At 35.0% G+C, this 23,949-nt stretch overlaps 1 protein-coding gene across 1 annotated transcript; it reads left to right on the forward strand.

Annotated features, from left to right (window-relative positions):
• The first annotated feature begins 370 nt into the window (after positions 1-370).
• On the forward strand, positions 371-10,751 carry LOC149410726 (kappaPI-actitoxin-Avd3b-like). The gene is made up of 4 exons (XM_089648063.1): positions 371-525; positions 8,253-8,343; positions 9,435-9,544; positions 10,693-10,751. The coding sequence occupies exons 1-4, from the start codon at positions 453-455 to the stop codon at positions 10,698-10,700; spliced, it is 282 nt and encodes a 93-aa protein (XP_089504189.1). The 5' UTR covers positions 371-452; the 3' UTR covers positions 10,701-10,751.
• Positions 10,752-23,949: the final 13,198 nt, after the last annotated feature.

Genomic DNA, 23,949 nt, shown 5'->3' on the forward strand with positions numbered 1-23,949 from the left:
CGTACTTTTGGCTTGTCACTACAGATTTCTACAGTGCGTCCTATAATATTTCTACATAATGTAACTTGACGTCATTGTAATAAACCCTTCAAAAATTGTGTTTTATTTTCTCGATGCCTTAGAAATGATGTTAAGTTAATTTGAAGGAACATTAGGTGTCAAATGGGGTATTTCACAGAACAATTCTAAAAAATAAACATACATATTTAAGAATTCTGACTAAACCAAATAAGTTAAAAAACATTAATAATAATAAACATGTTGGGATTCCCAGATACAGGACTCGTACAAACTACGTAATTATAAAATCACACTCTTTTATATATATTAGTTGTAATAGCAAACCCAATGGCATTCGTTTCCTGACCAAGTTATCGTACGGACACAAGTTGCGCAGGAAAAAAAATAAATCCATTGAACTAGTGTTAAATTGTACACAAAAATAATCTACAATGTTTTCTCCAAGGCTCCTGTGTTTGTGTTTTATTTTGTTGTTATCAGTGAACATGATTTCAATATGCGAAGGTACGTAAATAATTGATTATTGTAGTGTTGTGCATACATAGCATTTTATTTTTATTAATTCTTAAGGCCTAGGGCACATTCTGTCAAACGGTCGGAGTTTTTCCACTTTTTAATAAAATCCAAATAATGAAAAACTGTTTTTGAAAGGTGATGAACTATCCTCTCTATTATTACAAATAAACATATTTTTAATGCAAACAGAAATAAATAAATGTCTCACTTTACGTTTTTTTTTTAATAAAATTACTGATTATTATATTAGTCATATATATTACATACGTTATTGTCACCTTACCTTTTTTTTCGTTTGATATAAAAACAATTAGTAAAAAAATCATCTTTTTGTTTTTCAAATTGTGGTCGGTAGATTTGGTTTTATAAAGGTGCAAATTTTAATTATTTTATGGTTAATTTATTTCTGATTTGAATATAAAGCGTGGTGTTTTTCCTTTTTAACACCTTTTAACTACAACAGTAAGGAAGATACAACGATTTCTGTCAGACCATTTGAGTTGTTGCCAAGAGCGAACAAATAAGCGGGAAGGGTTAATAATATAATATAATATTTCATAATAGTTGTAGTTTTAAGAGGGTGCGGAAGTTTCTATTGTTTCGGAGAATTTGAACAATTCATCAAATTTCAACGTTCATTTTTGTGGTCTGTAAAAGTCCTATTCAAGTTCTGTTATTATATCATTATAGACTAGTTGCTTCACAGAACTGAAAAAAACAGAACTTGAAAAAATCTAAATATAAACCTTCCGTTGGAAATTCTCTAACTGATATTGAAAAAAAAAATCAAAATCGGTTGCGTAGATAGACGCAGATAGCGACATCGTTTTATACTATTTAGAGCTTAGAGATACTGCTAATGAATAAATAATATATAATAATAATTTGAACAATACTCGAATGGTCGATGTCTTTTGTTTTTGTTTACTAAAACGTAAAAAAAAAAAACAAAAGAAAAATAAACAAATGAAAAAGTTCTTCGTTTAAAACTAATTTATTTGAGTTATACAAGTCGTCTGGTTTCGGTTGATCTCAACCTTCACCAGGACAATTAACATATAAACTATTTCTTTGTTTAAAACAATTTTATTTGCGTTATTACACAGGTCGACCAGTTTCGGTTGATCTCAACCTTCACCAGGACAATTAACATATAAACTAATTTAGTTTTAATTGTATAAAGTAAAGTCGCAAAGTATTCGCTTTCTTCAATAATTAAAAAAATATAAATGGTATAAAATAAAATCGCAATCTGCGTCATTCTACACAACGAATTTTGATAGGGTTTTAACTATCATATAGAGATTTTTTTCCGGAAGGTTTATGTATACAAAACATGCATATTATAAGAAAGTAGAGAAAAATCGATGTTTTGTAATCAAGTCGTAAAAATTATATTTTCGAGGGCTTACATTGCTAACGCTGGCTAAACCTTATGGGATACATCAACATAATGTACTACGGAATTGTAAATCTTAAAAAGGCCTACAGAAAAATTCAAGATGATATATGTTTATCTCCTAAGGATAACTCCCCGCATCGCCAGGTACACGTCAGCCAGTGAACTATAGAACAGTCTCTAAATAGTCTCTCCGATAACATTGAAAAGATTCAACATAAGTTCCTGAAGTATATAAACTATAAATTGCATATTCCTGTAGAAAACATTGATTATAACTACTTACTAGATAAATTGTCCCTATTTAAACTTTCTGAAAGAAGAATAAACACAGATTTAATAGTACTACATAAAATACTTCATTACAAAATTGACTGTCCTGAGTTACTCCAATTAATCAGCATCCACATTAGGGTGGAGTGACGTTGTATGGGACTTTTTTTTTTAAAGATGCCAGTACTGTAATAGCAAAAAAAAGTTGCCTTTATATAACACCTCTTTTGTCTAAAAAAATCAACTCGATCGAAACATTCCTTTATTCAACAACCAGCACATTTATATTTAGAAAAAAATTGTATGAAAAAAGTCGCTGAAAACTCTGCCAAGCATTATAAACAAGCGATATTCATAGCAAAAATACAATTTTATTAGGGGTTTTATAGCTAATAAGGTGCATAACACATGTGAAAATAAAAATAAAATTACCATAGTTTCAAGGCGGGGTCTATTTTTGGTTTTTTGAAGAGGATTATTGATTTTTTATTGTTTTTTTCGTGTTTTTGAGAAACATGTTTTTTTATTAAATAAAATACTTTAACAAAGAGAATTTTCTTAAACATTATCGAAGTTTTAAAATATTTATCGTGTTTTGAAATGAGATTTGGTGTGAAATTCGGGCATTATATGCCTAGATTTTATTGTCGCCCGAATGAATCCATCTCTTGCTTCAGGCCCAACTGTAGACAACGATGCCTGGGTAACTAATTTGATGCACCTCTCGACTGCTTAAGTGTGGCAGGGAAATCTGGCAAATTCAATACTGTCCTTTTCTTCACCGAAATTATTTATCATTTTGACTAGGTCGTCATTACTGATTTCGGATAGTATCGGTGGCGGTGTAACTTCGCATTCCTGCCAGTTGATAATATCGTAATATTTACTTGCTGAAAAGTTTATTGTTGGAATAATAAAGTCTCTAACAACAGATGGACTCGGACATCTATCTCGCGCCTTTAATATTCGTCTCAAACCCAATTCTCTTACAATAAGGTTGTCATCCATTATCATGGATAGTAGCAAAAATAGGCGTTTCTTTGAATTACTGGATTAATTATATCTCGTAGATCGGTGCTCAAATATCGGGTGAGTTTTATTGTAGTAAAAACATGTAATGCCCCATCTTTACACGACGGGTGCCTCTTTATCTCAAACCATGTCGGAGCATATGCTTTAACAACATATTCAGCAAGAATTTTTAGGTTCACTGAAGGGTTAATTGTTCCTATATATATTCGAAGTATTGAGTTTGCTGTCGTCAACCAGCGTGAGTGACAAATACTACCTGGATGACGGTTTGCTAAATTTGGTGGGCAGTGACCTGTTGTAACTGCAAAACATATTTCGTACAAGTATTTTTGGTCCGTGCTCAAATTTTTCAACTCCTCTGCGTTGAGTTTGTGCATCTCAAAGTGTATTGGTGAATAATTTATAACAGTGTTTTTAGAGCTGCTTGAAAGAAGTTTTCCACTAGGTCCTGAAAACCCTTTAGATCCTGTTGTAGCACCATCTAAGTGTTGAAACAAGTGGCGAAGGGGAAGTTCGTTTGCATGCAGCTGACAGATAAACCATTGTAACGGATGACCTAATTCCAATTCCATGAATCTAATAGTTACATTTTTTGCCTGTATTGACAGCAGTCCCATCACATCCAATCGCTGATAAATCATTCAAATTAAAACCGTTCATTTTTAAATGGTGTAACATGCTCTTTGCGATGTTTTTGCCAGTTCCTGATGATGGTGTAACATGTCCAACATATTGAGACCCCGGCTCAGATAAAATGGAATAATGTTCTTCTGAAATCGTTCTCCGATGATATCTATCCCCTATTTTTTCCTGAGACAGTGTTTTATCCTTCCTTCCATCGAAATATAGACCTCGAATTTTTGTTGACTCCAACGACATCTGCCATGTTTTTATCAAAGAAGTGCGACACGTTTGTCTAGTTCGTCTGAGTTTGCTCCTATCAATCACCATTTTAGAGTCGTCTTCGGTTACTATGCCAAAATCTTGTAATGTAGCACTTGCAACAGCTGATGCCGACCTGTCTGACAAACCATACTGATCGCAGATTCTGGCCAAAGTTGGGAGTTTTAACATCATATGGGAATTTTCTGGAGGTTGCGAAGAATGTGAAGAAAATGATTGGTTTTCATCAAAAAAGGGTTAACGTGGTTTTGTCGCTGATGCTGTAGATGAGCTGACCTTCGAAGCAAGTTCAGATAAACGAGCTTGCATCCTCATTTTCCGATGTAATTTTTTTGTTGTGTCGGTGTCTATTGCTCCCAGCATCATTTTTCTCGAGGATCTTTGGTCTTGAAGGAATGTTTGTTCTTTAGTGGGTACCTTGCGCGTCTTTTCGCAGGAACACATATTCAGATTGTTACATTTGCATGAAGCAATATCGAAAAGTTCATTCATTTTGATTTTATGAGAATTTAACTTAACATAATAATGCACACTTTTTTTGGCCAATTTTTATGTTTTAAGTATTCGTTATAATGATCTTGGATCAGTTTCATCACTCGATTGTGTGAAACAATGGGAATAGAAGCGCGCTTCCAAATTCCTTCAACAATTGCAGATATAACACTTTTTATTTCGAATACTGACGGTTTTTTTGTAGAGTTAAGATTACGCTCATATCGTAAGAACAAATAATGTTTAATCACTTCTGAGACAGTAGGTAACACTTGAGAGTTCATTTCAGTTGGTGCCCCGAATATTGGACATAAAATTTTGCTTCTCGTGTAATTTGCATTCATTTTCACAACAATTATATGTGTTAAAATTTAATCGGACAAGGATTCTAACACGTCTACGGTCAGCGGTAGCCGAAACGAAACTAGATGCAAGTCGCATCTAGTTTCTGCGACGAAACAATAGGAGCGAAATTATCCCCCCCACCTCCACAGCGCTCACAAACTCACTAGTTTAACGGCAATTTATGCAGTGTTTTTTTTTTTATAAAACGTGTAATGTTCAACAAGGTAAATGCAATTGAAAGTAATGGATATTATTTTATATTTTTGAGACTGTACTCAGATTTTGGGAAAAAAAGGCTAAATTTACGTTTTTTACGTTACGAAATCGCTAGGTTGTTGAATGAAGACATAAGTTTAGATTTTTTAAAGTATTTTTACGAGAATATGAATGACATGAAGCATCTTTTGGCAGCTATTACAATACCGAGATTGGATTTTTGCAATGTCGCTCCATGCTAATCCACATACCCAAAAGATCTTGCCGAAATTTACTACCCTTTTATTTTTACAACACCAGGACACTGTCTTATCAAAATTTCCCGATTCCAAGACTTCACAGTCTCGGAAATAAATACTCTGATCTGGGAGATATATTTCATCTTAAAAATAATCAATATCTATATTAATTATCTATAATTTCCGCAATATATATATATATATATTTATTTTTATTTTGAATATCTATTTATGTGAGACTTCTTATCATTTTTACTAATGTATCTTATTTTATTATACGCTTTTGTTGAAACATTTAATATTATTTCTTTTTTCGTTGTATTATGTTTCCTTTATTGTTTTAATTTTGTAGAATTTATAATAACTGTGATACTCTACTATTAAACTTTGTAGTATGTAAAAGCCCATGGCGTGTAATAATAATAAATAAATAAATAAACAATAAGTCGGTAACAATAAGGATTCAACATTTTTGCGTGAAGAGATAGATTCATCCAGTTGGATTTTATAAGTTTTCAAAGTACAGTACAAAAATGACTACATCTAGTAGGGTGTAGAAAGTTTTGCAGATTCGTCCCGTTAATGAATTTGCGCATATTTAGGACGGGTTGTTTCACATTTCAAAGTTATTTTTCAAGTTCTGTGAAAGTTCTCTTCAAGTTCTGTTATTATTTCAGTTCTGTCAAGTTACTGATATAATAAGAGAACTTAAATAGGACATTCAAAGAACTCGCAAATGAACGTTGAAATTTTTTTTCGAATTGTTCAAATTCTATGAAACAACCCATCCTTAGACGTTTAATGATCGGAAGATTTTGTCTGTAATGCTGGTTCAATGACCTCAGCTTGGATTTCATCGAATTAAAACTTCATTTTAAACATTACAACTCTTTTTTTGAAGACTTCTGAACACTATCGAACTATAATATTTTTAACAGATTTTTTTTGTGCCATTCTGGCATTTTTGTGCCATACCATTGCCTGTGTGGGATTAGTGTAAAAAATATACTGAGAATATTTTCCACTCTGAAACGTGCTGCAATATCATGTTAAATGTGTAAATCATAAAGTAAAACAAATTAATCAAATAAAATTTGCTTGCGCATTCCAGGATTTGAATCCGCGACCTCCAGCTTGCTAGTCGAGAGCCTTACCCCTATTTCACGGTGGCAGTGAAAATCATTATTTTATATTCAGCGCTTTAGTTTAATTAACTTACTGTATTACCGACCACGAATGCGAGGCATTTTCAGATAAATATTCTCTACCATTTTATTAATATTTTAACGAACTGATTTATTTATTTATTCATTTATTTAACGCCCAGAGGGCTTTTACATGTAGGTGGTACAATTTTAATGACAATTTTGAAACATGAGAAAGAAATATTAAAAATAAAAGAACATAAATTAAAAAATACAGCTATTTGAATGGCTTACAAAAATATAACTTCCATTTAGGAATAGTGTTTAAATAAGTCTTTTTCGTAATCCACAAAATTGGCAAAGTTAATATTAAATATATCGACATCACCTAAGTATTGGTTTCCCATAGTGTGAAACCGTTGTATTTATGGGGAGTTCGCAATGTAATTGCGCTTATGTGTGTTGCAGTGGAATAGTGTATTTTGTCGTGTTGTTATTGTAGGTATTCGTAAGTTTATGAGTTGCAGAAGTTCGCAACAGTCGAATTTAGAGTTTAGAATCTTTAATAAAAAAGTTTTTTTTTGTTTAACTTATAACATTGTTACATTGTACATAAAATTAGGTAATAACAGGTAATAGTGAAAAACATATCTTATTGAATTTCTACTCCAATGAAGAGTGCTAGCTCTTGAGCTTGGCGTAGGAGTTATTTCACAATTATTTCATGTTTATATCAGTAATTAACATAAATACAGTACAATAAATATAAACTTAAAAGAGGATTGTGACGTTAATTTTGGTTGTAACATGAATTGAAGTTATAACATTTGAATGGAGATATTAATTTTTTTTGATACATTTGACCTTTTTTTTGAATAAAATAAAATCTGGTATTTTCTTCACTTCTTCGGGAAGACTATTAAAATATCTTATGCCTTTGTAAATGTAATTATTGTGCCTTTGTTGTGTTGAAAATAGAGGAATTTTGATGTTAAAATTATGCCTTAAGGATGAGTTAAATTTAAGTTTTTTTATTACAGTTTCTTTATATATTTTTGTAATATTGCATCTTTTTTATAGAGGTCTTCAATTTTTGGTACTTCGAAAATTTTGAACAATGATGTTAAGTTAAGTCGTTTATTTTACGCCTGTCTTCCAATGTGTGTATTTTTAAAGTATTTAATAAAAATGATATTGTAAGTCTTCTAGTGCGATAATAATATAACTGATACAACAGAAGTGTTTTGTATTGCATACATGCAAGTAGTCAAGAAGACCTTTATCTTGCTTCACGAATAGTCCAAAAAAGCATCAGTAATGATAGACTATTGACGGAGAAAACTAATCGGTATGAAATATTGTTAATTTATTAAAAATCTGGTCAAATTATTCGTTTCCTGTTAAAAATAGGTCTGGACCTATAACATAATATTTATAAAATATTTTCGCATCTCGTCCATTATATTTTTTCAGACAAGGTCACCTGCGCGACACGTGTTCAGATATATTCTAAATGACTAATATTTTACAAGGAAATAGTCATGCACTCACATTTTTAACAGTATAAAAAAGTCGTACCCATTTTTCAGCTACTAAAAAGTGAAAAACAATCTAGATTTAATGTTTTGTGACAAAATTCAATGTAGGTAAAAACTGTTTTGTATTTTCTAGCAACGCCTGTTGCCGACGCCAGTGTTGGTGGTTCTGCCCCTGACTGCACACTGCCTTCTAAAGTAGGACGTTGCCGAGCCAGAATTCCCAGGTTTGTATTATTTTCCAGGATCCGTGACATTTCATTATATACTTGTTACTAATGTATATTGTTACTAATGTATATTGTTAGTAATGTATATTACATGACTCAGTATATACTTGTTACTAATTCCTGCTGTGCAAGGATACTTCAGGGTCTAGACTATAGACCCTCAAATGAAACTCAGTTTTAAAAAATAGAGTCCTTGTATTGCAACGTGAGAGAGTAACCAAGGACTATATTTTTTTAAACTAAGAGTCCTTGGTTACTCTCTCACGGTGCACTCCAAGGACTCTATTTTTTTAAATCTAAGTCCTTGGAGTGCACCGTGAGAGAGTAACCATGTGACACTTATAACAGTCCGGAAAAGCGGTGGGTCCGCTCAACTGGTTCCATGATAAAACAGAACAGCGACAAAATAGATAATTAAAGAAAACCTAACCTAACCTAAACTAAACTAAACTAACCTAACCTATTATTTAATGTGTTCTGTTTATCCAGTTATCATTTTACCCATTTGAGGAGCGTTTTTACAAAGATAAATATCTACCCAAACAGTTTTTTTTTCTATTTTTAATTCTTATTCTCTATGTAGGTTTAGGTTATGTAAATTCGTCAACTAATACACTTTTTTAAACTTTATTATGCAAGTTCTTCAAGTATATTTTTTAAAACTTTATTATGTAAGTTCGTAAACCAATATATTTTTTCAAACTTTACTGGGCAAGTTCTTCAAATATATTTTTAAAAACTTTATTATGTAAGTTCGTCAATTAATATATTTTTTTAAACTTTACTATGCAAGTTATTCAAATATATTTTTTTAAACTTTATTATGCAAGTTCTTCAAATATATTTATTAAAACTTTATTATGTAAGTTCATCAACTAATATATTATTAACATATTTATACTATTTTAAACTAATCATCTGGGATAGTCCCCCGCACAAATATGTATTGCCACACACATCTTGCTTCATTCACATTCATGCATCGTCTCATACATACTCTTCGGTTATTCAGACTCTAAGCAATCACCAAACTTATCGAGACATAATGATATTGGCATTTCGTATAATGTAGAATTTTTCAATTTCAGATTCTATTATAACTCGGATAAGAAGTCTTGCGAAATGTTCTATTTCGGGGGTTGCGATAGCAATGGAAATAACTTCAAATCGCTGGAACTATGCCAACAGACCTGCGAAGGTAAGGACTTGTCTAGAAGAGACGTACTATACTTACATTAATCAGATTTGTGAAAAAAAAATTAAACCTTGGTCTCAACAAAAAATTCTTCACAAGTCGCCACGAGTCACTCGGCCGACTAATCGCCCAAAAAGGGAGGGGGAGTACAAGGCTATTCAGGTCTGCTCACCAAACATGGCTAAAGCCATTTCAAGCAGGGTTTCAATTCTGAATGGTAGTCTTACACGGGATGATACTGAGAGTATCTTCCACTCTGGAACGTGCCGCAAGTATACTACTATATATTATTTTAAATGAATAAATTCTCAAACATCACAAATTCATCAAAAACATTTACTTGCGCACGCCGGGATTTGAATCCACGACTTTAGAATTGCTTATCGAGAGCCTTACCCCTCGACCACGGAGGCCTTCAGTTGTTTCTCTATTGAAACAGAATCAAGAATTTATGACGAAAAAACATCACTAAATCAAAATTGGCATTTTATGACTCGTCTCTTTGTAGAAATATGTCATACCTAGCATTGCTCGTGAATTCAGTGTAGTTTGTTGATCCCTAGTATTGATCTTGAATTCCGTGTAATTTGAATGTAGTTTGTGAATCCCTAGAATTGCTCTTGAATTCAGTGTAGTTTGAATGTAGTTTGTTGATCCCTAGCATTGCTCTTGAATTCCGTATACTTGAAATGTAGTTTGTTGATCCTTAGCATTGCTCTTGAATTCAGTGTAGTTTGTTGATCCCTAGCATTGATCTTGAATTCCGTGTAATTTGAATCTAGTTTATGAATCCCTAGAGTTGCTCTTGAATTCAGTGTAGTTTGAATGTAGTTCGTTGATCCCTAGCATTGATCTTGAATTTCGTGTAATTTGAATGTAGTTTGTTGATCCCTAGCATTGCTCAGAATTTAGTGTACTTTGAATGTAGTTTGTTGATCTCTAGCATTGCTCTTGAATTCAGTGTAGTTTGTTGATCCCTAGCATGGCTCTTGAATTCAGTGTACTTTGAATGTAGTTTGTTGATCTCTATCATTACTCTTGAATTCAGTGTAGTTTGTTGATCCCCAATCCCCATATATTATTATGTGTAAAGGTATTTAAAAAACTTCTACATTAACAAAATTATATTTATAATTTTTTTATTCTTTCAGAGTTTTGAAGCGCCGCTCTGCCATAAATATAACATACATACATCCAAAGAAACCCCCGGGGAGTAAATAAGTTACTGATAAATCAATTGTATAATTTTTTGTGCTTATAATAATGATATAACTATTATTTTTTACCCATGAAAAAACATACGAAAGTAATATTAAATTTTTATATACATGGATTAAAGTTTTATTTATAAAAAATCCTCAATTTTTTGTACATGTAAATTTACAGTGATCGGGCCACTTGGGACAGTGGTAATTCAACACGACATATAATATAAAGTCATGAAAAGTGATGAAAAACACTAAGTTAAATGGGTTACGTTAGGTACATAGGCATTTCTTCATCACTTTTCAAAAGTGTGTTGAATTGCCAATTTCGGTTCCATGGCAACTGATCCATGGAACCGAAATGTCGTTAATTTTTAAAATTTTAACCCTTAATGGTAAACTTAAAATAATTCATAATTAACTCTTCAATAGATGGCGCTATTCAGTTTTGAAAATTATGCTTTAAAATATAAAGAAGAATTATTTGTTTGCGCCCGCACACACGTAATATGAATATGAATAAATAGTTTTGTCCGTATAAAAACTCAATTCTCTCAATAGAGGCATACAATTACAAAATTGGATTGAATCACCGATACCAAAGTATTTTTGTTATGACAGGTTGGTAGCTAAGCGGACAAATGCATTGGGTTCCCACCCAGGCATTGCGGGTTCAATCTTCTGCTAGCTACATCATCCTTCCTTGTACAAGGAACATTTTCCCAGAAGTAGGAGCAATTCAAATATTGTGAGGTTACTTGTAACCCTGGAATGTTTATATCTCTCTGAAAAAATGACTGTACAAAATTCAATTATAATTATATAATAAAATCAAGGTTAAATGATAATTGTAATATACCTGAACTTCCTTATTGCTTTGAATGTACGAGTAATATTAAAAAATGGTACACAGTTACATAAATGAATTATAAAAATAACAATGATTGCGGAAATATCAATAGTAAAATATAATAATCGTCATTACAAAAATGATGTCATCATAAGCAAATGTTTTAACAGTGTAATAATTGTTGTGATGCCATTTTAATATAATAATGTAATAATTTTTTTTATAATATAACATGATAAAGGTTTCGTGAATCAAAGGAAGTGAAATTTAATTGATTACAGGTCTGAAGGGTATTGGTTCAAATTTCAGGCTGCGTATGTTTGAGCTTGCAAAACTCGAAAAGTAGTAGTCCGTTATAGCTAAAAATTTCAATGTTTGTTTTTACTAGTGCCAGGAGTTTGGGTTGTTCCCAGTCACGTAGAAGAGACTTTTAACATGTCATCATTTGTATTAAACATTTTATATTATTGCTTTAGATTTTATCCTTACTATCCTTAATATTAGTGTATGGCTCACCCATAGATGGCACTAGATTAGTCTATTAAGTAACCAATAGATGGTGTTAGCTATCGAGAATGATATGATAATACAGGGTTTTCCAATAAGAGGTGTTATTTTGAATAGCCCGCTATTTCTGTAGATGTTACTTTTGAAGCTGTTATTTTTTGACATTTGACAAGTAGAAACTACGCCATTAATAAAAATGGAACGATACACGCTTCAAAAAAGCATTAAAATTATTAAAATTCACTTGAGTAAATCAAATTCAAATCATCTTGAGTGATGAGGCCCATTTCCACCTCGGTGGCTTCGTCAACAAGCAAAATTCTCGCATCTGGGGCTCGGCAAACCCAAGAATTATTGTTGAAAAGCCTCTCTATCCTCAACGTGTGACTGTTTGGTGCGGTTTATGGTCCGTCGGAGTCATAGGACCTTACTTTTTCGAAAATGAGGCTGGAGCAACAGTTACGGTGAATGGATTACGCTATCGAGAGATGATTAATGATTTTTTATGGCCGGAATTGGATGGTATTGATCTGGACAAGGTTAATTTTCAACAAGATTTCGCTACGTGCCACACAAGCAACGAAACCATTGATCTTTTACGATTGAATATCAAAATAACACATCTTATTGGAAAACCCTAGGCCTTCATTATTCCAACCGACTGCTAATCGCGATATCAGAACCATTGTCAATATATCACAATAAAAGTGTTTTTTTTGAAGCCGGAGTTTTATTGAATAAAAAGTATGTGAGAGAATCCCCGGATACACAGCAGTCAAAAAAGAATGACGGGATATAAACGGGTCAGCTACAGCAACTTTTTGGTCGTGAGTTAGGTTATAAAAGTGTTCTAGTTGTAACGTTTCTAGAATTCAATAATGACTGGTGGCGACGCGGGTCTCGTGACTTCAGTAGCGACGTAGCGACGTGTATGAGCTGTGCGTGACAAGTTGCTCGCGATTTGAGTACACAGAATGAGTATCGGATACTTGAATATCCCTGTGGAAGAGCGGCCTTAGAGTGGGAACAAGTAGAAAGTTACACAGTTTAATACGATTCACGGTGAGCGGGGATGGAGAAAGATTTACAGATAACAAATTAATAATATCATTCAAAACCAGTTCACTCGCTGATATTTGATTGGTATTAAATTTTGTCGGTAAAACTAAAGCCGCCTCAACCAAGGCCAGGACACTGAATTAAGTTGGCCTGCAATGAGGTCGTCTCCTATTTTATTCTAGATATTAGCGACAATAAAATTATTTGTGAACTTTTGACGTGAAAATTGGCAAAATGACGTATTGAATAGTGAAGTCACAAGCAGTACAGTTAATAATTCGAATGTCACACGGAGAAATCCTACTGATATAAACTATTGGAATTATATTACAAATCTCTTATATTCTGGTTAAAAACGGAACTGCAGGCCTTTAACAAATGGATTGACAGGTTTCTTAATAAACTATCATTTGAATACGAATGTGTTATTGCGATATCGGAACACGTGTTCATAAAAATTCAAATATTTTCGCTTTTCGTTATTGTGTACTATCAAGACAAACTCAGATGCACGTGTTCGGATATATTATGAATGAACTAAAAGTTTATTAGGAAAAGGCATGCTATCCCGTTTTTAACAGACTTTTAATAAAACAAGCAATACTCATTTTTCTCCATTAGTTTCCCGTGATATCACACGCTTTTCGGCCGACCGTAAAAATCATTATTCTCACGGATTATATCTTCGGTACTATTTATTAATAGTATTAATATTTTACAAAATCTAAAAGTTCATTTATAAAACACAAGAAATTTCGTTTTAGGTGACAATCTCATTAATATTTATAGTGTTAGAATGGCTTGCTAACAATAATAATTGTAAATGGTAAACTTATGTAGATAAATAACAGGCCAACTTCAATTCAATGTTTTGGCCTGGGTTGAGGTGGTTTTAGTAAAATTTGTTATCTTTTCAAGTTATGGATAAGTACTGTGTAATACACTAAATTTGCGGTTCAATATGGTATACCTCAATTTAATGTGATTTTGGAAAACCACAACGTAACTGATAACGAAAGTTCACATTTTATTCACTCGAGCGATTTTTGGCATATTATGCCAAGTTTGTAAAAACGTTTCGAGCGATCGCTGGTCATAATGTGCAAAATTTGTAGAACCTAAATATATGGGATAAACGGTGAAATCTAGGTGGATTCATTGGATTTAATCTGCAGTAATCAGTTTCATATGTTTCCATATTAATATTTTTTTATGGATGGTATAATTTAAATAATATGTTATATTTATGACTACAATCGTTCGTAGTTAATTTATCGGTCAATAGTAGATACAATAGATAAAAACAAATAGTATAAAACTTTCAAATCAAAAGTGTCTATATACAGGGTTTTCCAATAAGAGTTGTTATTTTGATATTCAATCGTAAAAGACCAATGGTTTCGTTGCTTGTGTGGCACGTAGCGCCGTCTTGCTGAAAGTAAACCAGATCAATACCATCCAATTCCGGCCATAAAAAATCACTAATCATCTCTCGATAGCGCAATCCATTCACCGTAACTGTTGTTCAAGCCTCATTTTCTAAAAAGTAAGGTCCAATGACTCCGCCGGACCATAAACTGCACCAAACAGTCACACGTTGAGGATAAAAAGGCTTTTCAACAATAATTCTTGGGTTTTCCGAGCCCCAGATGCGAGAATTTTGCTTGTTGACGAAGCCACCGAGGTGGAAATGGGCCTCATCACTCAAGATGATTTGCATTTGATTCACTCTAGTGAATTTTAATAATTTCAATGCGTTGTTGTTCCATTTTTATTAATGGCGTAGTTTCTACTTGTTAAATGACAAAAAAATGACAGCTTCAAAAGTAACATCTACCGAAATAGCGGACTATTCAAAATAACACCTCATATTGGAAAACCCTATATGTATTTATATTCTTTTAAATCAAATCAAACCGGTTCTGTTTTCAGTATAAATAGCTAATTATTATCAAATATACTAATTTCAGTTGTCTGTGATGATGTGCGTGATGTGAAATATTCCTGGGTATTGAACAAAAATTTGGGTGTATTTATTTTTTCTCCCATAATCAGAAAATAATTTTACGTTTATCTAATTACTGACTAAAGTCTCCTTCGTAGCCCAGGCTTCAGTTTCTAAACTCAGATGTAGACAGTTACCTTCCTCTTAAATATAAAACTGTAGATATGTATACAAATCAAATCAACCCCGCCAGCTCGGTGTCTAACCGTCCGCTACAGACACTCTTCTTTGCATAAAGAGACTTGTGGATCCCACGCAACTCTTCGCTATAGCTAATGTCTTTCTCGGACTCCTGACAATACCCAGTCATAGTAAGTATTCCTCGGGCAACCCCAACTTCTTCTACAATTTAAACATCTCTAAACACTCCAGGCACTAATAACAAAAATATTTTTAATTTTCACCGATGTCGGTCGACTACTTTTCGAGTTTTGCGAGCACAAACATAATCAGGCTGAATTTTCATATATTAAGATCGTTCCTGAAGTTCCCGAACGTTCCAGACTATTCCCGGAACATTCTGGAATGTTCCGGGAATGCTCTCGAATTTTCTGGACTGTTTAGAAATTTCTACAGTGCGAAATTTTCATCCCTTATATCTTCAAAAGCATGCCTTTCTGGTAAAAACGGGAACCTTCTTCATGGATGGGGGATAGAGGGCTACCACACCATATAACTCCCTGGATCGTACCGGGACTCGTTTCTGAGTTTTAGCGGCATACACTTACTTTTATAATATATATTGATATTGATATACTTGATTTGTGCATTTATTTTTTTTGAATTTTTGTCAGGTGATTTTTCTGGTTTACTAACTATATTCATTCGAAAGGTAAATTTCTGACGGCTCTCTAATTTGTCAACAAAATAATTATTATATCAGTTTAAAGAAAATTGATAATATTTGACTTTGAAAGACAATGATCCTGAGACAAATATTTTATAAATACTTTCAGCTTCACAAATTTTACAGTTATTATACTCTTTACGCCCATAGGACTTGTACATTGGGTACATGAAATGGTTATAATTTTTGGTGTGAAACATATTTGGCGCGCCTAGCGGGGTAAAGCCGACTCGTGTTGTATAGCTCATTTGGCCAGCCTGCTTTTTCCTCCCGGTCGCCAAAACTCTGTGCGGTATACTTGCTTCCATTTTCAATAAAATTGGCAATGGATCTATTCTAAATGATGATGCATTTTTTATTTGTAATTAGTATATTTTTGTGTATATTTGAATAAATTATTATTTTATTGAAAAGATTTGTTTCATTATCAACCATAATATGAAGACTTGTTCACTTCCTTCGATAAAAATCAATTTTGATTTTTCGCATCTGCCAGGCTTTTGGTTGTGTTTTAAAAAATGAGCGGTTGTTATCGTAATTCAACTGTTCTTATTACATTTTTAAAAGATTTACGAGTATTGCTAAATGGCGGAACGCTGTTAAAGCAAAGTGTCGTAAACTTTTCACATTTGCATCAAATATCATAGACCTACATATTGTATTAATTTGGTTGTCGATAAAAAGGAGGACATCATTAATTTAACTCTAATCCAAACTATCCATAACACCGAGCAACTCCGGGTATATTACGTTTAGTTTACATTATTTTTTTTTAAATAACAAAAACTTACACTTGAAAACTGGATTAAAATAATCCAAACATGTTGAGAAGAATGGACAAGGATCACTAAACAACGCGATTATTATGAAAGAAATGTTGTTATAAATGTTAGTTATTGTTGCAAACCAACGTCATTCTTTTCCTGGCTAAGTTATCGTGCGGACACGAGTGGCGTAAGATAATAATAACATCGATTTGAAATATAGTGATAAAATTGTACAAGAATTATCTAAAATGTTTTCTCCGAGACTGACAATGTGCTTAGGTTTTATTTTTCTGTTTTCAATGAGTTCGATTTCTACATGCGATGGTATGACAGTTGATTATTTCATATTTATTTTAGACATTTAAAAAAATGTTTGTTTTGCTAAGGTACACCATTTAGTTGTTAATATATAACTTACCTCAATTTTAAATAAAATTGGACCCTATACTGGTCCTTTGGTAACACAGATTTTTTTTTCAATTCGTTCCGATACTGAACTTTCAACTTTACTACCTGTTTTCTTTCTTAGGCGGATTTTTTTGATAAGTTGATTATTTATATAATACGATGTGTATTATACACAGGGTAGGTTTACAGTGTCCTTATTTTTGTAGCAAAGCCGGCCGAAGGTGATCCCCATATTGACTGCACATTGCCTCCAAAAAAAGGACTTTGCCGTGCCCGAATTCCAAGGTTGGCATTCGTTTTCTTTTATAACATCCTTCGAATCCCCACTGGACTCCAAATGACAATAACCCCAATATAAATAATTTTTTAAATGGTTTGGACAATATGTAGTGCAAATGAACGAAAAAAGGAGTGCTGTGAGTGAAGAGTTTTAGGACGTACTAATTTGTTTCCAAACATTTTTTACCGTTGATTATCTTAAGTGACGATCTAATTATTGTAATTATTACTAAAGCGTATATAATTTTTTAAATACTGTAATACGTAAACCGCTATTTTATAAACATACATTTTAACAAATGTATGTAATATGTTGAAAATAAAGTGTTATGTTATGTTATGTGTTATTAAGGCCGAGTGTAATGGGTACCTTGTTCAGAACGAAACTACAACAATGCCCCCCAGCGGAGGAACTAGGTTTTACTAGCCATTTAAAGACAGTTCTGTACTAAAAAAGTTCTGTTGAAATTCGTAAGATGTCACTAAAACAATGTCATGACACAAGTAAAAATAAATTACTACTAAATTGCTACTTATATTCACATATTAATTTATAAGTAGCATGTGATAAAAAAAAATAAAAGTTATAAAAATCTGGGATTCGAACCCGGGTCCTGCATAACGAGTGTCGAACACTTTGCCTCTAGACCGCGGTTATTACGTATTCGACCAAAATATCATACAGTCAAAATATCTAAAAGTCGCAGCACGAGAGCATTTTATCACTTTAAAAAAAATCATTATTAAAAAAATCACAAAAAGAACATAAAAAAAAATTTAAAGTTATAAAAATATGGGATTCGAACCCGGGTCCTGCATAACGAGTGTCGAACGCTCTGCCTCTAGACCGCGGTTATTACGTATTCGACCAAAATATCTAAAAGTCACGAGAGTCACGAGAGCATGTTTTCACTCTTAAAAAATAAATTATTAAAAAAATCACAAAAACCACCATCAATTCTGAATTATTATTTTTTTTGACAAAACATATTTATGCTGTAACTTGAAAACCTATACCCATATATTCAAAGGTAGCGACACTTTTTGAGAGGTGATGTTGTTTGGCTGAAGGTAAGTGGGTAAGGGAAGGAGATGGGGAAGAGGAAGGTGGGGAAGTACCTGGCTATTCAGATCTAGTCACTAAACACGGCTAAAGCCATTTGGAGCAACGTTTCACTCTGTCGACACTTTCTATAACTAGTCAGTTACTGAGGCTTAATCCAGTAGTTTGGCTTCCTTAAATTGGTTGATCGCTCAGTCGTCACCTTTACGTTGGAAAGAGCGTAGTTGTGCGTTTGAGCAGTGTTGAGTCATAATCTCGGCTCAACAGTTGATCAGTAGGATTGGGAACAACGGCCGTTGACCAAAAGTTTAATTTTGTGAAGATTATACCCATTAATAATAAAAACAAAAAATATGGGCCATGTACCATTATTACTATGAAACTGAACTAACAAAAGTCGCAAACGTCGTTCACTGATACTACCGCAAATCTTATTTTCGCACAGTGGCCTTTGTTTTAAACTACACAACGCAAAACTTTTATTGATAATCGAAGCAGTTTGGTCGTAGCTTGGCTGTATCTGTTTACTGTAGTAGGCATTTACTACCGGTATAGCTGACAGAAAATGCACATTTCAATTAGAATTCTTCCATATCGAAGCAGATAGCGACATCGGTATCTAATAACCCAGCAGATTGGGTTATCCGAGACCCATCTATTGCCAACATTATCGAGACTTCGTGATCTCTGCCCTCTAATGCAATATGAGATTTTTCTATTCCAGTTACTATTACGACCCAGAAAAGAAGTCTTGCCGACTATTTTTCTACGGAGGCTGCGATGCAAATGGAAATAATTTCAGCACCAAAGAACTATGCAAAGAGGCCTGCGAAAGTAAGCATTTACTTTTAAGATAAAACATTACCCAAAAATAAAGCCGGAATCTTAACGACGTAAGTGAACAGCCATGCACAAAAAAATGCTACTATTCTTGGTATTGATTGATGATATCCAAAAATGCAACTAACGACGATCTAAAATTTCTCAGAATAATATTCGACATTCAAGATTGTACTAACTTAAAATTTGTGTTGAACTTTTTTTTTTCAGACAAAAATTTTGTTTGAGGAGCCAGCCTAAAATATAACAAACAAAGAAGCCTCCGGGAAATTAAACTAGTTTTAATATTGTTTTTCATATTATTTTCCAAATACATAATATAAATGTTAAGACAATTTTTTTTACCAGTGAAAAAGCACAAGAAAACATAAGCTTTTTTCAAACATGAATTAATATTTTTTCTATTATTTGTAAAAAGATGTACAGCATAGGTACCTACCTATATTCCCTTTTTTTAATTTTCAACCAACATACTAACACACTTTGTTTGACTTGAAGAGTTGTAGTGATCTAAGTAAATCAAAATTGAAATACCACAAAGTGACTAATAACTGAAAACAGTGATTCTGATAACCTTGGAGGAAATGTAATGCTGTGTTTTTCTTGCGTAGACAAATGAAACAAAGGAAGTGTTAAAGTGAAGTGTTTATGCGCGAGTGTGAATTATTTCCAACAGTCGTCCCACGGGTCGGTAAAGAATCGACTAAAACCGAGTATGATATGCTGAGAACCCACCGACCCATATTTTGTATTGAGGCCTACAAACAATGCAGGTCGGAGTGCGAGCGGAAGCGATGTGTTGTACTTCCCGTATACAGTTACCTGGTTTCAGTAGGCGTTCAATATTTACCGCGTCACCGCCGATATTACGCAACGAACTTCGTACCAAAAACATTTGCTAAAATGAGTTCAAATTATTCATTTAGGCACACTAATAATTTAACTCAGCGACAGCGACACACTAATAATTTAACAGTAGGAGTCCTCAGTGTGGACCGAGGATGAAGGTGAATTTCGCTAACATTCGCGGTCTGCACACCAACCTAACTCCCATCCACCACCACCTTCTCTCACAAAATCCCCATCTCTTCTTCCTTACGGAAACTCAGATTGCTAAGCCCCCAGATACCTCCTATCTGATCTGCCCACGATATCATCTGGAAAGCCTTTTCAGGCCAAAAGGAGGTGTCTGCCTTTACAGCCGTGCTGACATCAGCTGCGCTCGTCTCGCAAATATCGAGACCGCAAAACACGAAGTGTTATGGGTACGTGTGGATCTCACCGGTATGATGAGAATTTATGCGTGCCTATATCGCTCACCAAACCTTGCCGAATCAGACGCTGTTGAGTTGTTTAAGTACTTGAGTGACACTGTAGATATTCTCTTGCCCCGTTACCCATCGGCCGAGTTTGTAATCCTGGGGGACTTCAATGTTCATAATGAACAATGGCTGAAGTTCTCGGGCCCAACGAACTCTGCCGGTAGATCAGCGGAATCTTTTGCTCTTATCCATGGACTAAGCCAACTCATAGAATCTCCGACCAGAATACCAGACATCCCATCACATCGAGCCAACCTACTCGATCTGTTCCTCACTAGTGAGCCACTCGGGTACAGAGTGGAGGTGACAGCGCCCTTAGGATCCTCTGACCACTGCCTGATTACCACCTCTGTCCCATCCTCCATGAACCGTCAACCTGACAAACATGTAAAGAGGAAGGTATGGCACTACAGGGCAGCAAAATGGGACGGCATGCGGTCTTTCTTCGGCGCTTTTCCTTGGAGTACTGTATGCTTTAGCTCCGAGGACCCATCAATTTGTGCACGCGAGGTAGGAGAAGTAATCACATCAGCAATGGATTGCTACATTCCCTCCCGTCAAATCCTCTGGAGCGGGCACAAAACCGTGGTTTGACCATTGCTGTGCTGAAGCTGTCAGACTCAAAAATACGGCTTTTAATGCACTCCGGAAGATTAGCTCCATGAATAACCTTTCGGAATACCGAAAACGGGCATGGGATTGTAAAAGAGTTCTAAATAGAGCTAAGAGCAACCACGACCAGAGAATTGCGAAAAAGCTGACTGACTGCCCCACTGGTAGCCGTGCTTTCTGGTCACTCGCTAGCTCGATCGAAAGAAATTTCTGCAGAACCACTTTCCGACCTCTGACCAAACCTGATGGTCGGCTGTCTAACTCGACCCGCGAGAAAGCTGAAATATTAGGCAAAATTTTCGCGAAAAACTCAACTCTTCAAGATAACGGAGAGACTCCCCGTTCCATTCCGCACTGCGGTTTTCAAATGGAGGAACCGAAGATCCGGAACAGAGAGGTTCTCCGAGTCTTGAACGAGCTGAAAGTTGACAAAGTCATTGGGCTGGACGGAATACTTGCCTTGGTCCTCAAGAGGTGTTCTGCAGAAATAACTCCAGTGCTCGCGAAATTTTTTAGGCTCTCTCTCAAAGGTGGAAAGGTGCCAGATCTTTGGAAAAAGGCAATCGTCCACCCAATCCTAAAAAAGGGGGACCGCTCCGACCCTTCTAACTACCGCCCCATAGCCATCACTTCCATACTCTCGAAGGTATTAGAAAGGGTGGTTAACGACAAATTGCTCACATATCTCGAGAATAACAATATCCTAAGCGATCGGCAATATGGATTTCGTCGAAACCGATCGTGTGGCGATCTACTCGGATATGTAACGCATATTTGAGGGCGGTACATGGAGCGTTTTGGTGAAACTCAAACCGTTGGGTTGGATATCTCCAAAGCCTTTGACAGAGTCTGGCACCGGGCGCTTATCGGGAAGTTACCATCGTATGGGATCCACTCAACCCTGCATAGTTGGATTGCGGACTTTCTGAGGGGAAGAACAATTCAAACCGTGGTTGACGGCTCTTCTTCCTCACCGCACCAAATCAATGCGGGGGTGCCACAAGGATCTGTGCTGTCTTCGACGCTGTTTTTGTTGCACATCTACGATCTCGTTGAATGTGCACCAATTCACTGCTACGCTGATGACAGCACCGTTCACGAGGGTTATCTTTTTGACAGGCTCCCTTCCACCTATGATTTCCGAACAGCTCGGGAAGTTTTGAAGTTAAAAATGGCCCACCACCTCGAGATGGTTCGTGCCTGGGGTAAGGCCAACTTGGTCAGTTTCAACGTCACAATAAGCCAAGCGTGTCTGATTTCGGCAAAGAGGGAGATCAATGACTGTATGGTGCAATTTGATGGGAGCACTCTCCCCAATAAAGACTCCATTGAAATGCTTGGAGTTACTATATCAGACCGGCTCAAGTATCGGGGATCCATAGAAGCCCGAGTAAATCAGGCCTCCAAGAAGTTGGGCGTTTTGTACAGGGCCAGGAGATTCTTCAACAGTGACCAGCTGCTGACCCTGTACAAGTCTCAAGTCCGCCCAATTATTGAATTTGGAAGCCACCTTTCGGCTGGTGCCCCAAAATACTTAATAAACCTGCTTGAATCTGTGCAAAGGAGAGCGATCCGTCTGATTGACAATCCGTTGTTAACAGACCGATTGCCTTCTCTAATGCATAGACGCAATGTAGGCATGCTGTGTCTGTTCTACAGGTATTTCAATGGAGCCTGCTCCAAGGAGCTAGCAGCATTGATTCCTGATGCACCGGTGCACGTGCGCGAAACTCGACGGACACGAGCTGAACACCCGTTCACGGTTGACGTTGGCTTCATGAGAACGGGCCGTTTTTACGACTCGTTTTTGTGTAAGTCGGCTCGTATGTGGAACGAGCTACTGGCATCTGTTTTTCCTCCCTCCTATAATCCGAGCCTCTTCAAGGCCCACATTAACAAATCCCTTCCTACAGCCCCTACCTTATTCCGCCTCACAACGCCTCCCAACCGGGTGGTGGCGTAGTTCCCCTGTCTGTACACTGCACAGGCAGGGGCGTTCTTGTGAGGTGTCACATAAAAAAAATAAAAAAATCATGAAAAATCCACAACCTCGTCGTCACTCGGTGAGTGACTTGATTCACGGTTGTTTGTTATTGTTTACATGTTTACGTGCCATTCGGCCGTCTTCTCAATCTATAATCAAATTATAATTTACATTCATTTATTATCGTGAGTTAATTTGACGATGATAAGATATTGACATTAAGTTTAACAAATACTGACAGTTTACTGGACTACAAAATTACAAAATTATTGCTTAAGATATATGCCGTGTGTAGAGACAATGCAGCATCCATCGCGCAACATTTCCAGCATCCTTACAGCACTTGGTCGATTCTTTACCAATCCGTGGGACGACGGCCTTAGTCGCTTACAGTCGACCTCTGAGTGAGTAACTTAAAATTGAATGCATATAAATTACATTATAAATGGATTATGTTCCTACGTACTTGTTAATTTAAACGGGAGACGTGCTGCTCTCGGAATGATTTCAAGTTTGAAAACTAAAATAAAAAGTAATTTATTTATCTTTGGTCTAAACCACAGCTTTTCAAACTTATTTTGACCACTGCTCTCTTTTATCTTGAGATTAAAAAAAATCTAGTGCCCCTCATATTTTTAACATTCCTTTTTACATTACCAT

This window comes from Hesperophylax consimilis, chromosome 27 (assembly GCF_061612785.1).
Source record: "Hesperophylax consimilis isolate HC1 chromosome 27, BYU_Hcon_1.0, whole genome shotgun sequence".
NCBI lineage: Eukaryota > Metazoa > Arthropoda > Insecta > Trichoptera > Limnephilidae > Hesperophylax > Hesperophylax consimilis.